At 45.7% G+C, this 16199-nt stretch overlaps 1 protein-coding gene across 10 annotated transcripts in view; it reads right to left on the reverse strand.

Moving 5' to 3' along the window:
- Nucleotides 1-16199, reverse strand: part of Rbfox1 (RNA-binding Fox protein 1) — a 150555-nt gene that overhangs the window by 27108 nt on the left and 107248 nt on the right. For all 10 annotated transcript variants that reach the window (XM_089585112.1, XM_089585111.1, XM_089585107.1 and 7 more), the window contains 2 exons: nt 10128-10337; nt 8402-8455 (listed from right to left, as the gene is read on the reverse strand). In XM_089585112.1, the coding sequence (XP_089441238.1) occupies nt 8402-8455; nt 10128-10337 (264 nt within the window). The remainder of the gene's footprint in view (nt 1-8401; nt 8456-10127; nt 10338-16199) is intronic.

Here is a 16199-nt window from a genome sequence, read left to right on the forward strand (position 1 = left end):
CCCGCTTGTCTTTCACTGCCCACATCTTCCGACAAAAGTGGTGCCGTACACGACTAGCTAACTACTTTAACTACTTCAGAGTTTGTGCAGTTGTAATCCAAGCAGACCAGTGCGCTTTTTCAGAGACATTCCAAGTTAAGAGGTGGCGCGCGGCCCCTAGCAAACATTGCTGCGGCCAAACGACTTGGTGCAACCAAACAACGCCAAATGTGCTGATGCGTGGTGCAAGCACGACCACTGGCAAGCTTTTACCACTGAGGCAGAAGGTGAACCAAAGCCAGGAAATAACAAAAAAAAATTGGTTTCCATCCATCAAGACTCTGGGTTTTAGAAAAACGGTAACGTTAATAGGTTGTTAACGAGTGAGGGGCGAGCTGAAGAGACAGGTGCACTCGGAGAGATCGCCTTCAGAGCGGCTCGGCTAAGATTCATTCAATGCAACAGGTGTCATCAAAAAAAAAGATCATTGGTCAGGGTCAACAAGAGGTCAAGAACTGTCTCACTGTAGCAAGGCCATGTCAAGGAGAGAGAGAAAGAAACAGAAAAAAAAAGAATACAGAGACCATAACCAACTAACACTGCAAATGCTCCTCTATAGGCAATGCCAAACCACCACCACCATTTTGCCATGACAGAAGCGCCAAAAATTGTCGTGTCAGCGAGGAAAGAACCAAGGCGAGGAGGATAAGGCAGGAAAAAGGCAGAGCAGAGGTAGCGACTCAGCGTGGGGGGTGGTAACGTCAACGAAGCGGAAAAAGGGAGGTGCGTTTACTGACAGACATCAGAGAGAGAGGAAGCTGTTAAGAGCAAGGCGGAAACGAAAGAGGGGAGGAGAGTTGCAGAAGCCATGGTGGTACGGAGCCTGCCTCCGCAAAGGGGCTTGAGAACTGCTCTAGTTGGCTCCAAACTGTGGTTTTTATATCTGCCAAAACGAGACTATAAAAAAATGCTTCAAATCATGGTTTTCGTAACGGCCAAAAGAAAGCAACCAAGCAAAAAAAAAGCACAGGCTCGACAGACAACTCTAATTATGGTAGAGAAACCAATTTAAGTTGGCAACACTAAAAAAAAAAAAGTCAATGAAGTATGTGGTGGTTTCCAGTGAGAAACACAAATACATTCACATCCTTCACTGAGTGTCAGGCTTTGACTAAAAAAAAAAAAATATTCGGTGTGCTCTATGTACTGCATTCAAAACTGAAATTTCGTTACGCCCCAAAACTAAATCCTGTCTCCTGCAAACAAAGTACGAACGCTCCTCGTACTCCGCACCACCACAAAAAAATGCGCCCTCCAAAGCAGTAAAATAAAATTTTAAAAAGCTACATATTATGAGAGCTGATGCATTCCTTTCCTTCACCACAGCCCTTCCCAATCAGTGCTGTGCACAGTACAGTCCCAAAACAGGCAAGACTATTGCAGTGCCACAAAAGCCACAACTGTTGAGTAAAGCACGGGGGGGTCAGAAATGTGCAACATTAGTCTCAGAGGCAGGGGATTAAAACTAAAAACTCTTGACCTCTCTAAGCTAGATTAGATTAAGGCAGATCCAAACAAACAGCACTGCAGGAAAAACTCAATGCACCAAACAAATGAGCACCGACACGGGGATGAGCTCTCTGGTCTCTCTAAAACTGACATGCCCAGGATACTAGTAGTACTAAAGGTATATGGAGGAGGCCAAACAACGCAGAGGGGCCAGTTCAAATCCACACACGGTAGTAGAGGGCACTGATTGGCTGGAAGCTAACAGCGGCGGGGTCACTTTGGCGAATGAAGAGCAGTCGCAATGAGGGCAAAGTGAAAACAAAACTGTTCAACAGAAACCTTGGTCTAGAAGTGATAGGTCATGCTGTATCAAATAGTTCCCTTAATTAGACCCAGAATTCCACATTTCAGGCCATTTTCCCTATACAGCAGCTAAGAAAATCCAACAATTTTAGAGGAAGATAATTTTAGTTTAAAACTACCCCAAAGTCCTCAAAAATTCGCTTTTCATCAAATTCTGCCCCTCAAATACTATAAAAAAGGGGAAATTATCTCAAAGGAACGCCACTGTGTTCTGGTGCTGGCTCTGCACTATGCTCCACACCCGATACCTCAAAGCTTTGCACCTTTTTTTTTTTTTTTTTTTTCAAGTTGTGATGCCGAGGCAATTAGCCACATGAATTTTTAAGTTTTTTTCACAGTGTCGTATCAAACTACACTCCGGAATGCATTAGTTTTTCGGTCCTGGCTTACAACCGACTACCCCGATCATCTGTGCACTACATAAATGTATTCCTTCCTTTAACACTCGCACATAAGGTTGAAGACAAGTCTTTTCCAGAGGCTACGAGAGATGCCACTGTGGTTTGTAGTACAGTAAAACCTTGTTGATTCGAACTCGGTTTATTCGAAATCCCACGTAATTCAAAGGTTTTCGGCGGTCCCAACAGTTTCCATGCAAAATTTGCCAGATAATTTGAACAGTCAGCGCACCCCTATCCGGATAATACGTAGGTTTAAACCGTGGCCTCCGTGTTTCGCGGTAACAAAAATGCGTTGCCAGTCTCTCAGGCCAGTATAGTTGAGTTGCCGGAGTGGCAGCCAGCCGGCACTGTAAATCAATTTTTGGTTTCCGGTGGTTTGTTGTGCCTCAGCGATCTGCGCAGTCGACTACTAGTCTCGGAGGGTAGCTTTAGTTGACAAAGCAACAACCAGGTGCCACTAGGTCACAATTTTTCTGGCTCCGTTTCAGTTGTTTGTCTAGCTCGTGGCAGGCGCTGCTCATAGTGTTTTGATTGTTCGGTGCCGCGATCAAACGTGTTCTGTGTTCAGGCGCGTTTATACTCCGACGTAGCGCGCGCGCGCCACGGCGATGACCGAGGACGTGTCCGGCGGGTTCGGCGCACTCAGACTGCAGCCGCCCATCCAGAATGCACTGCACACGCCTCCCGCGCCACTCCTCCCCTCTACCCACTTTGCCACTCGCCTCCTCTCCCAGGCGGCATGTCAAACGCGCCTCTAACTACCGCGCCAAGCAGTCGCGCATCGATGACTACTTCAAGTGACCGTTTTTCAGGCAAAATAAAGGTGCAGTGCTGATGCAGCCATGTTTCGTACGTTTATTTCTCATTTTTCGTCTATTTTTGATAATTCGAAAACCCGGTTAATTCAATGATTTTTCGCAGTCCGGCGGACTTCGAATTAACGAGGTTCTACTGTCTTTCTAAGAAACTTGCTTCAAGTTACACTATGCCGACTGGGAATGAGAAGTGCACAAGGCTACGGCCACAGAAACAGGCCAAGGTTTGAACCTTGAAAGAAGTGCGGCCATTTTGAACAGGACTACAATGCGAGACCTACGCCTACCAAGCCTACGGTGCGAACGACACTTGTACGGTAATATGGGATAAACATTCACTGTATATACCCCCATAGACAGGTGACAAGGCTACAAGCGCACACTAGCTTCAATTAATGCATGTCAGCACAGTGCACATGGCAGACGTGCCCTACTAATCACAATGTCGGTGCTCATTTGAGGAAAAAAAAAAAACCCTCGGTTGTGGGGAGATTAGCAAGAGCCAACCAGTAGTAGTGAGACAGACGACCCCACCCTGACAGCTAGCAAAATGCGAGAAACAGGGGAATGCAAAAATCAATGCAGAAGAAAAAAAAAAACCAGGTAGCAGGGAGAAGTTGAGGAAAGGGGCAGAGTGGAAGAAGCAGCAGCAGCAGCAACTCTCTACTGTAACACCAAAGGTCTCGCTCAGCATTCTCAGACGGTACGACAACGACGACAACAGGCTGAGAGAGAGGCGTGTGTGTGAGTTCTCGAAAGACCGAGAGAGAGAGAGAAGCGGCAAGTGAGGAGCGATGTGTGGCAGTGGGGGAGGGGGGCACAGGTATCGCAGGAACGGAGGGGGAAATAGTGAAGGGGGGCACGTGTGGAGATGGGGAGGTCAGGGGCTTTTCCAGCAATATTCCTTCCCCAACTTTTCCATTCTTACAGGAGGGAAGGGATCCAGAGGGGATGGAGAGGCGTGGGAGGCGGATGGGTGATGACACTTTTCAATCCTTCGCCTCTTTCGAGTCGAACAAGATGTGGGCAGGGGTGTGCGAACAGTTCTCTTTCAAAGCCGAATCGAATAGGAGTAACGCAGCTCTGCAACCGAATCAAATACGAATCGAACAGCGATAACCCTGAATCGAATACGAATCGAATATTTTTTATTAATATTTCGTACCTGAGCAAATATTTATACAAAACGAGTTATCGCGTGACATCATGAAGTGCTGGCAGCAGCGTATCAACTTATGAAGCTATAACTATAGCTGTCAAAAGATGACAAAAGAGATTTAAGGGCGCACGGAAAATGAAACTAGTGAACTAACCCTATGACCGTGAAAATTACTTTTTGCAGCTGGTGACAACAGCGAATAAACTAGCACCTCAACTCAGTAGAGGAGAGGGCCGAGAGCTAGGTATGAACCATGGATTCAGAGAATGGGCATCAAGGTCGGGTTTATTAAACCTGCCTTGAGCCCTGCTGCATTGATTAATCTTGGAGGCCTCGTGTGAGCATTGTGAGCATGGCTACATGATTGGGCTGCGTCGTGGAGCCAATCCCTCCATCCTGCACAGACCGATCGCGGCAGCATGCTATGCGACGCTGAAGTAGGCCCTGTTTCAAAAGTAGCGGGACATTTTAGTGGAAGGCACTGGATTAATTAGACCTCCTGAGGTTGACACTGAGGTTGACAGTGAGACTGACAGTGAGGTTGAATCCTGAGGCTGACACTGCACAGAACATTGGTGAGTCTGCTGTGGCCAGGATTGAACTCACAACCTTGGGATCGGCAACCAAATGCCAAAGACACTGAGCCACCCCGACGGGTCGAAAAATTACAATCATACTCGATTCGTTTCGAATAACTTTAAAACAGACTATATGATTCATTTAGCAATTCAGTGATTGATTCAGCGAATCAAACAGGAGGATATCTGATTCGCTTTTTGAAAGCATAGAATATTCGCACACCCCTAGATGTCAGCAGCCCCTGCCTTGGCAGTTGAACATTGGTATACAAGCGACAAGTGCAAATGGGCGGCCACTGATTAGATTCCAGCACCAAGTCACGACGACTGCAGCCTGTCAAGACAAAAACGACAATAGCGACCTAGACAAATTATGCATTTTTGTGTGCCGATTCCAGATATGTAATTTAATTTCATGTGAAACAAGTCCTTTTGCACTTCTATAACACGTTTTTAACTTTTTGCCAAGAGCTTTCAAGAAATTTTGCAGCAGGGAACTTGCGAAAATGCATGCAATAAGTTTCTCCGACATCAAGGAATGCAATAAGGGTAAAATTATCCTGCCCATCATAGAAGTTAAGGTTTTTGAAGCTGCCACTCCAGAAACGGGAATAAAAATTTGTACTCCTGTTCCTGAAGCGACTTCAAAACTATAACTGAGCTTCCATGATAAGCAGGGTAATAATTTTACTCTTGCAGCATTCCTTGATGTCAAAAGAAACCAAAGGCATGTTTTAGCAAATCCTCTTGAACAAAATTCCTCGAAAACATGCGACAAAAAGTTACCTATCATATTATATAAATGCACAAATACTTGTTTTACATGAAATCAAACTGCGTATAAGGAATTGGCTTGCAAAAATACATATTCCCTGATGATTTCATAATTGTGGCATTAAAAAGAAATTTTTTTAAAACTCTCTTCACTCTTTAGGATAGGTTTGGTTTGGTTTCATGGGGTTTAACGTCCCAAAGTGACTCGGGCTATGAGGGAGGCCGTAGTGGAGGGCTCCAGAAATTTCGACCCCCTGGGGTTCTTTAATGCGCACTGACATCGCACAGCACACGGGCCTCTATAGCATTTCGCCTTCATCGAGGGCCAGGCAGCACTTACAAACAGCGAGATATCAATGCACAAGCCTTGGTGTCTAATTAAGCCTGCACTAAAGAAAACTTTATTCATTAATAAAGCCTCAACAAACTGCATAACAAGGTTCAACTGCCAATATCATCTCTAAACTACGGAACCAGTTAACTTCAATTTCAGTGAAAGCCGAGATACTGAAAAGTAAACAAGGAAAACCAAGTACAGGTGAGCAAATAAAACCAAAAGATGAAGAGAAAGACAAGCTCTGAATGCAATGAGCCACAGTGGCCAACAGAAAACCTTGAGGATGCTACTAACACCGCGCATGTGCCACGCAAGTTACAAGCACTGAATTTTTTTTATCCGTTTGCTAAAACATCAAGGGACAGTTCTCAATTTCTCAAAGAAACCTAGACGGTTCTCATACCAAAGCGCAGCCCTGAAAACTGGCTCTCATACATTCAGATGAGAATACCCACAAATGAACACCCTGATGAAGCTAAAGGCGGAAATGCTTGAGCACGTCAAAGTTTCCTGTCGCCACTGTCACAATGTTCTCGCAGAGCAGGATCATTCATTTCAAAGAGAAGAAGAAAAGAACACAGACTGCTGAACCGGCCTGAACAAAAATGAACATGTACACGCCGAGAGCTGGCAGCACATGTGCTCTTTGTTCAAGCAGAATGGCAGAACCTCAAGGTAACCAGAGTGCACACTGTCCTACAAAAAAAAAAAAAAAAAGCTCCAGATAAAGAATAAAAAAAAAAAAGAGGAAGACATGGCAGTAATGGCAGGTTCAAAAATACAACCAATAACAATGCACACAGCAGCAACGCACAGGCTGACACTGCAATGAAAAAAGCGTTTTTCAATGAAAACAAATTTGATCTCTCAACGAAAAACATGGTAGAGAAAGAAATCCAGCTCAGACACACAGGGACGTTTACTTTACTGTAAACAGCACGGAAAATCTCCAAGCATAAAATAATTTCCAGTACCAGATCGTGAATAACAGATTTTGGTAGATATCCGAAGCTTTCAGTGAATTTACGGCGGACGGGCAATCTCCTCTCCTGAACTGTTTATGATCTGATCTTGGGTCAGTTATTTTTTGGCGCTCTAACTAAGCAATTTTGCGGAACACGACAAACTGCAAAACGTCCCGGTATGTTGCAAGAACATCCGCACAGCAAGTATGCCCGCCAGTTACCCGTCCAAAGCAGTACCGGATTTGGTTTATTGAATAGTAACAGCCCACAAAGGGATGACGGGCCGAGTTAATAAAAGTAACATAATCCGAAAAGACAGGAAGCGGACAGCAACTTGCTGTGGGAGATTTCAACACTGGCCTTTCGCACTTTCAACAACACTCCAGGGAAAAGCGAGCATAGACAGCAGAACTTTCACAGCTAGAGGCACATTCAATTCTAAGCCATCACTAAACAGGACAGGTCAAATGATGAATGCAATCCTGTCAGCCATTTGCTTCCGTCACTGTTTTGCCTTTCCTAGCCCACTAAAGCTCCCCGTTTTCAGTGAAAGCACCCTCCGTTGTTACGACACGGTAATCAAACAATACATGCTCAACCTCAAACGTTCCTCAGCGTCTGTTTCAAGGGTTCCGAACCTGTCAGTCCAGGAGAGCATGACTGACACTGTCTTGAGCTACAGCAATTAGCAATTAGTGCATCTCTCCCAGTGCCTACAGCCAAAGAAAGTTCTGCTGTGCTCAAGCCACACTCTTTCAAAAACAATCAAAGGGAGCCCATTTCCCAAGGGCGTACCATTAGCCAGAGACCACATTCAAAACTCGCATTACTCCAGGCTGTTAATTAAAGGGGCACTACAATAAAAACACCATGTCATTACTTTTCAAAATATAAGGTGACCTGGAATACAAGATGTTATGTCCAGCCCAATTAACACAGACTTAAAACAGCTAACAAAGCGATTCTTCTGCACAAACGTTTTCTTCGTAGCTGCTAACCCTTGCATTTGCTTCCCCTTTCACAGGCGAGCCTTGGCCCCGCTTGCGAGGTGCAACAACTGAGCATGAGAGCTCTCCCACCCCCTTTCCAGTTAATGTCTTCAAAAGCAGTCCTGGTTTCACCACTGTTACGACCCCAAAAAAGGAAATGGGTTCCCTTTGGACATCTTGAAGCACTTCCCCGCTAATAAAAGCCCCTGAGAGAGGCATAACCCTGCCAGCTTCTTCAGCATCAAAGGCATTGTGAAAAATGCCCTCAAGGAATTTACAGGTAATTAGACTTTTGTTTCATACAACCCTTTGCATTGCTTCACACAGCATCTGCACTAGCTCAAGAGTACACCGATGCTGCGTTTCAACTTTGCATCAATAATAACAGACTTGAAATAAAAACACGCAGCGGCTTTACACTGCCAAAGCTGGCAGAGTTAACTGCGTCACCCAAAAGCAACAGGAAGCATGGGAATCCAAAAATAAATGAAACAAGCAATGAACACCGAACAACGATGTGCAGCCCACTCACCTTAGATCCTCGCTCGTTGAAGATGATTTCAACGTCAAGAATGGCGCCAAATTGCTGCAAGGAGAGTGGACAGAACATTTACACCTCGCGCCTGCCATCACTAACTAGGAGGTGCATAACTTCACGAGGAACAAAAGTAAATGTGAGAAAGAATGCTCTAAGTTCTCTTGTGTTTAGTGGAAAGCACGACATTGGTCTGCAGGATGCGCTTTTCTTTTAATACCAAAACACACCTCGCGCTATTAAAACTTTGTTAAAAACCAGCATGAATGATGCAACTTTGCGTACGACGCCACGTTTGCACCAAGTTTTTCAGAACTATGTAATCAGCTAGCTCAACCCACCACTGCAATACCTCTGTTGCACGGGCAGTTTCAACTGCAGTTACACGGCCCATATCATGAAACTTTGTTCAACCCCTGGATCCCGTGATCACAAGAGGCACAAGCAATTTGTAAATAAAAATATGCTCACACTTTGGGAAATCCATTTCTAAACATTAATCCCATACATTATATCAGCAAACTGAAATTCTCCACAGGTACTGCGATTAACGTATTCCGCAGCTGAACATCACACAGGCCCAAGGCAATCTAATAGAGGCATATTTGACTTACTCACTTGGCGGCAATTTTCCTGATGCCATTTTGAGTGTCTGCATGTTTATACTCACATCATTAGAGAAATTAAGCAAACAAGGGAAGGGGAGTGAGGGGCTCGTTATAAATATGACAGAAGCCAACAGCCACAGAAACCAAGGGGCACAGGGGGGGAGGTAGAGCACCGGACGCGTAATTTGGAGGTCGTGGGTTCGGATCCCACCGGCGGCATGTGGTTGTTTTTTCTTCTGCTTTTCTAATCAATTAGCTTTATGCGATAACATATTCAGTAATATTCTAAATTGATCAACACCACAAAATAAATAAATAAATTTAAAAAATCCCCTGTGCCCTTTGGTTTCTGTGGCTGTTGGCTTCTGTCATATTTATAACGAGCCCCTCACTCCCCTTCCCTTCTCTGCTTAAATGCTTAGCGAGGGCCTCGGTTCTGGCAGCCTTGACGCCATAGGAAGCATAAGGGGGTTCTCACGCAGCTTCCACCCTCTCCGTTCGATGACGTTCTAGGTCACACCTGCGGTAACTCAGGACGTTCTACGTCCGCCGCTTATGAACGTGGGTGGCACTGATGAACACTCTCAAGGTTAGGTTACTTGTAAATATAAATACCCCCGAAAGCAGAAGATTTGACAGCCGTCGCCGTAGCTCAGAGGTAGAGCACCGGACGCGTAATTCGGAGGTCGTGGGTTCGGATCCCACCGGCGGCATGTGGTTGTTTTTTCTTCTGCTTTTCTAATCAATTAGCTTTAAGCGATAACATATTCAGCAATATTCTAAATTGATCAACACCACAAAATAAATAAAAAAAATTTAAAATCCCCTGTGCCCCTTGGTTTCTGTGGCTGTTGGCTTCTGTCATTAGAGAAAGTTATACATAGAGGCAGTGAATTGAGAACATATGGCAGCGGGATAACTTCACCGACTAAGTAATACAGCATGTCTGTTGACAGTTATTCCAGCAAGTCGACCCGCTCAACCGAGAACACTGACCTCATGTGAACTTTTGAGATCTCACAGTTGGCCCTGCCATGTAACACTGCCACCTATACTTTAGTTCAACTGATGGTCAACCGAAGTGCAGCAAAAAAGTGCGGCTTTGCTTCACTCACGCCAAAGAGCTGCCGCAGGTCTGGGTCCCGAAATCGGAAGGGGATGTTTGAGACGTGCAGCCGCTTGGGCTGGCCGTTCTTGGCGGCCTCCACGACTGCCATGTTGGCAGCGGCTGCTGCTGCGGCTGCGGCCCCGGCTCCGGCCGCCTGGGCCCCCGTGAGCACCACTCCCGGGGCCCCACCATTGGCGTCGGGCTCCAGGTCAGTTTGCTGTGCACACACGACGTTCAGGCAGAGGGTGAGAACAGGGACATCGATCACCCACAGAACAACACAAGCTGCACTTTCTGACCGCTCTCTAGTTGGGGCAGCATGCAACAATACCGTCGTAAACAAACATTTACATCAACACGAGGCTGGTTACTCACTTACATCTAGTATGCAGCAAGTTAAGTGCACTTAAGGAAAGTGTACTCCGCTGTAAGTACACTTCGCCGCATCTAAACGGCGCAAGTGGAGTGTCACTCGCGGAAGAGTGCACTCCGCTGAGAGTGCGTCCACGGACCACACTTTGCTGGTCGAGTGCGTAGCCTCGACGCTAGCGGTTCCAATGGTACAGAATTTATAGTACATAAAAAGTACTTACAACTTTATTTTACGTGCTATAACACTGTTTTCAGAAAAAAAAAAAGGCTTGGTTATAGCTACAAGCGAAGCAACAAAACAAGTAAACGTGATCAGACGCAACATCGCTGCCTGTTGCCATCTTGTTTGTTGTCAAAATTCTGGATAGTCTTGGCTGGTCTTGGCTTTTCTTCTATTTTCATTTTGTTTTCATTGTTGAAAACTGTTGAACCTCGTTTTATTTGCGCTATCACGTTAAGCAATCAAATATTATTAGTCTTTCTTTCTTTTCCAACGTCCTGTTCAGAAATTCCGCTCACTTTCTGTCGCCATTTTTTTTTTACTACGAGTGCACTTTGCTTTCCCGTTTCGCACCGCGTAGCCCAAAGTGTCACTCGGGATGCCGAAGTGCACTCCCCATAAGTGCGCTTAACTTGCCCGCTTGACAGGGGTATTACATCCGACTTACAGTCGCCAGCCTCTCCCTCTTCCCCCAATTTTACCGCCATATATCTCCTCATAGCCATTATTCTACCATTCTTGATTCATACCTGCAGCGAAGAAGCACAAACACAAGGAGAAGGAACATGCAAAAACATGGATGAACACTGCTTGTTCGTTAAGTGTTTTCGCATGTACAGTCTTTGTCAAAAGTAACCAGGCTGCATGGTTTGCTTCTAGCTCGTACAGTGGAGCCCTTACAGCTTCCCTGAAGCTGAAATGGTCGTTAAAGGTAAGGACGGGGGGTCTTCTTACCTTCCAACATCTTTTGATCTTTAGGAAAGCCACAATGGCTCCACTACACAAGCTAGAAGCAAACCATGCAGCCTGGTTACTTTTGACAAAGACAGTACTTTCTCTATATGTTTGTGCTTCCTCACTGCAGGTATGAATCAAGAATGTTACCAACTTGCCCAAAAACATGCATTACTCTACCAGCCCACCAACACTCCTACCGCACCACCTATGTCAAAGCCAATCGGCGACTTATCTTTCCAAATTACTTTTAATGATCATCAGACCTTTCCACTGCAGCCAATGGCAACCACGATCACTTCAAGCAAAGCACTTTGCCGCACAACTCATCCATCATCAGAAACAAACACTCCGACATGTAAAACTGCTTCAAATGGCATTTAAGTATCGAAAATAAAGGAAGCTAAATGTCTCATTACTTGTCTGTTACAGAATGAACATAGCGAATGCGACACTTATGAGTGCGGTCACACGGTCACGTGAGCTAAACAACATCTTACAGCCAGTGACACTATGGCTCAGAAGTTAATCGAAATTAACCTCGACGTGTTGTAACTGAACATGAGCTGGCCAATACACAGCCTCGATCAACCAATGCGCTCAAATTCTTACTAATCAAACAGTCACTGGTGCAACTGTGTTAGCACATTCTTTCTGCACAAAACAGAAGCTCACTACTGTCCTTATTTGGGCACAAGACAGCCAAACTGGCACTAGTTTCGTGCAAAATAAATGCTGCATATTGAACGGTAAAGAGACAGAAACATTAGCAAAAAAATATGCTAACTTTCATGGCCTAACTTTGAACAATGGAACGCTCATTGAATGGTGCCTGTCACAGCCTGCAGTAAACAGGCTTTGAAGCATGGCACAATTTTGGGCTCAGTAATCACACTTACAAGGACAGCTGCGTGAGGCAGTTTGGAACTGAAGAAACAAAATCACTCGAGCATTCAAAACTGCGAGGAAAAGAACGAGGCACGCTGATCCACATTCAGGATCAAAGAGCCTTCTTTGAGGGGGTTCAGCTATATAGAGTGTCCGAAATACTTGAGTTTTACCGAAAGCTGCACTAACAGACACAAAGAGCAGGTTCAGTTCTCTGAAAATACAGCGCTGCGTGCCTGAGAGAAGGAAACGCAATGAACACCAGAGCAAGACAAGCTAATAGCCTTAACCTTCAAGAGATTCTTTAAGTCGTGACTTTACGTGTCAACATGAAGTACCTTTAAGCTTGCCTGCCTATAATGCATTGGTTTGATAGGACAAGTGACTAAAGTTTGACAGCGCTGTTTGATGCATGAGTACTAGTCTGCTGTAGATTTTGGATATGCTAAAAACAAGCCATCCCCAACAAGTGCATCAAATAGTGCTATGAATTCCAACATCTCGCAGCGAGGCACTACGTCACCAACAATGTAATAACACAGCCACGCCCAGCATTCAAGTGTCAGGTGTTCCTTACAAAACAATCAATTTCATGGCTTCTGAAAAAAAGAAAAAGTAGAAATAGTGACAACAGCTTTAAATAAAGTGGCATGTGTACCGGACTCTGTGTACAAAAGAAAAACGTGTCCAACGTTATGAACCAATAAAACGGAAGTCTTACGACGACCTGTTGCAGTGCCTCTGCCTCTGCTGCTTTCGCTAAGCAGCCATCCTTCACAGCTGCGAATGTGAGAAGCCAGCGCGCTCATATTTCCAACATCTGCGAGGTCTGCGACCACCTGCGTGTCTCTTGAGATCTAGGAGTCCTATTTCAATCTCGCCATGCGTCATAAATCCTTCGACGTCGGTCTCAAGGATAGCACTCTACAACTTGCGACCACACACATTAGGTGACGGGAACGCAAATGAAGCAGCCAGAACTGCTGAAACTTCCATTAACGTGTATTACTTTTTTTTTCAACAATCCAACAATTCTGAAAACTAAATACGCACAAAATAGTGCAAATAACACGCTGCGCTGAGCTCCTACTAGGAGCAGCAACCTTGTAGTGCATGGCAATCAAACATAAAACGATATGTAATAACTAGTTAATAATTACTGGTTATGCTCGTACAACAATTCTGCTGGAAGTGCACACCTATAGTGCACGGAAGCAGTTGGTGTCTCTGCTCTGCCCCCTCCCGAGCACAAAGAAATGCTCTATGTTAAACAAAACAAACGCCTGGTCTTCACTTACATTGTAACTATCTCAGCAATGAGGGTACAGACTTTGCCAAAAGTAACCAGGCTGCATGGTTTGCTTCTGAGACATATAGTAGAGCACTTATGCCTCCTCTTGAGCTATAGACACCTAATTTTAGTTGCCAGTTTGCTTTTCAAATGATGTGTTATATAGTAGAACACATTGATCACTACATGTTATTCGCCTACGATCGCATAATAACTTATAACTGAGTTTCTTCTCTCAAGCTGTTTCGATTTCACCAACCAAATGATGGCGGTACTGTGCTGTCGACCTTTAGTTCACACGAGGCTTTAAAAAACCCTGCAATAACAACGCTCACACGAAGTTTTAATTCACTACACCCCTTAAAACAGCTTGCTTCAAGAGCTGGAAAGAGAGCAAACGACATATCTGCAGTTATATTGCAGTTTTCTTCGTGCCCCATGTGGCATAAAGGTCAAGTATACGTCACAGCCATTGTTCGGCTGATGAAACCGAAACAGCATCAAGAAGAAATTCAATTCTAAATTATTTAGCGGCGACAGGTGGACATGACACAGTGATCCATGTTTATTAATGTCGTTAATGCATCACCTGAAAGAGTAAACGTGTACCGTCCTGCGCAAACTACTGGACTATATGGGTTCAAACGCCGACTACAAGGTAGCTTATGATGGTCTTTGTCTTTCGATATGTAATTTAACATCTAAACTTGCCTTCATTTTCAGGAATAGGCGAAAAACTGCATTCAGCTGCGGCAGAACTTTTCATCCAGGCGAGCAAAGAAGCCACTTCGACAGGCTGCGCCATCTGGCGAGTGGTGAGGCAACCGATGTCACGGCTTGGGGCAGGAATGCGCACCTAGCGCGGTTTCTTCGGATGTGCGTGTCGTCTGCTCCTTGAAATTAACACCGCTCGCCAGATGGCGCAGTCTGTCACACTGGCTTCTTTGATCGCCTGGACGAAAAGTTCTGCCGCAGCTGAATGCAGTTTTTCGAAGATTCCTGAAATGCAGGCAATTTTAGATGTTAAATTACTTATCGAAAGACGAAGACCATCATAAAGTACCTTGTAGTTGGCGTTTTGAGCCGATATAGTTCAGCAGATTGCGCAGCAGAATTTTTCGTAACAGGGACAGATAAATACGGAACACACGGTACAAGCAAAAATTTCATCTCTGTAAGGTAAACGGCGTTCTTCTCACCGTTCAAGAACTTCGTATCTTTAGGTAAGCCATAAGGGCTCCACTACACAAGGAAACCATTAAGTGTGGTTACTTCTAGAAAAGACTACAAACATAAGTGTTTTAGCCCTGTCCAAATCGTACATGTGCAGGGAAAACACTAATGAAGTGTTCAACATAAAATCCCCACTTCAGAACTGCTGCCCAATGATGTTTTTCATCTAGGTTATTTCTCAATATTTTCTGCCACAAACTCTCATAAAAAAAAGGGGACCAAATGAAGCGAGCGCAATTCGCTGCTTGATTAGCGCGACGACCAATAGGCTGCGACTTGTGGCTTGCTTTGGCTCGGCGTACAAGCTCCTCGCGTTAACGCGGCGCGCACATTGGTGATTAAGCACGCTGTTTGCTTCTTCCGCGGGCCTGTCACCTAGGCTGCCATAGATGACGTCATCCCACTCAGGACTCTCCACACGCGCCGATAGCAGCGTGCAGGCGCACGCCGCAACGGATTCGGCGTCAACAAAACCAACGGCAAACAAAGAAAAAAACAGAGAAGGCAAAGTCAACCGCGTGACGACACATCCAAGACGGCAAGCCAACAAATGCTGGAGAGAAAAAAAAATCGAGAAACAACAAACTCGTGCAGCTGGACGCGTAGTCCAGATCTCGCTGGCCGCCTGCGGCTTTCCTTTTATAACTCTGCCGAACTCGTGCCTCTCGGCGCCCGAGTTGAGCAGCGCCACGCCGGAAAGAATAGACGACCGATCGACGACGACGTACTACCTCACGCGCGGTGCCAATGCGAGCGGCGGCGCAGCATCAAGGCGTCACGGATTGGATAACACGACCGGGCAAAAAGAAAAAACAAAACTTGTCCCCCCCTTCGTACTTTCTTTTTTCTTCCAGTACTTTTCCTGGAATGCCGAGAACGACGTCGCCGCTCTGTCGACGCGCGGACGAGCTTGGCATTGATTGAGCGTAGTAAACCGAGCCACTGCGCGCGAGTAGTAAGAGCGGCAAGAAAGGGGTTGAAGGCCGCTGCCCGACAACCGCGAGACGAACACCCGTCTTTTGTTGTAAACCGAAGCTGGCGTTCGCGGATTCCCCCCGAGACTTCACGGACGCAGCACTACGAGTGCGAGAAGTCAGTCCGGAGAGGGACGACCACGTTACAGGGCAGCGGCGGCGACAAAGAAAAAGCGTAGTTAAAAACACAAAGACAGCAACCCCGCCGAGTAGTATCGTCGCTTGCCTAGCAAGCCGATTGTTCGGCGCGATAAAAAAACACGCGCGCTCGGCGACAGCCGGTCGCACAGGCCCCAAGCCGCGTTTCAGCCTGGTAGCGGCTGCCGCGGCGTTGCTGGAAGACAAAAAAATAAACGCCGCGTAGGG

Source organism: Amblyomma mixtum, chromosome 3 (assembly GCF_055824585.1).
Source record: "Amblyomma mixtum isolate Tamu chromosome 3, ASM5582458v1, whole genome shotgun sequence".
NCBI lineage: Eukaryota > Metazoa > Arthropoda > Arachnida > Ixodida > Ixodidae > Amblyomma > Amblyomma mixtum.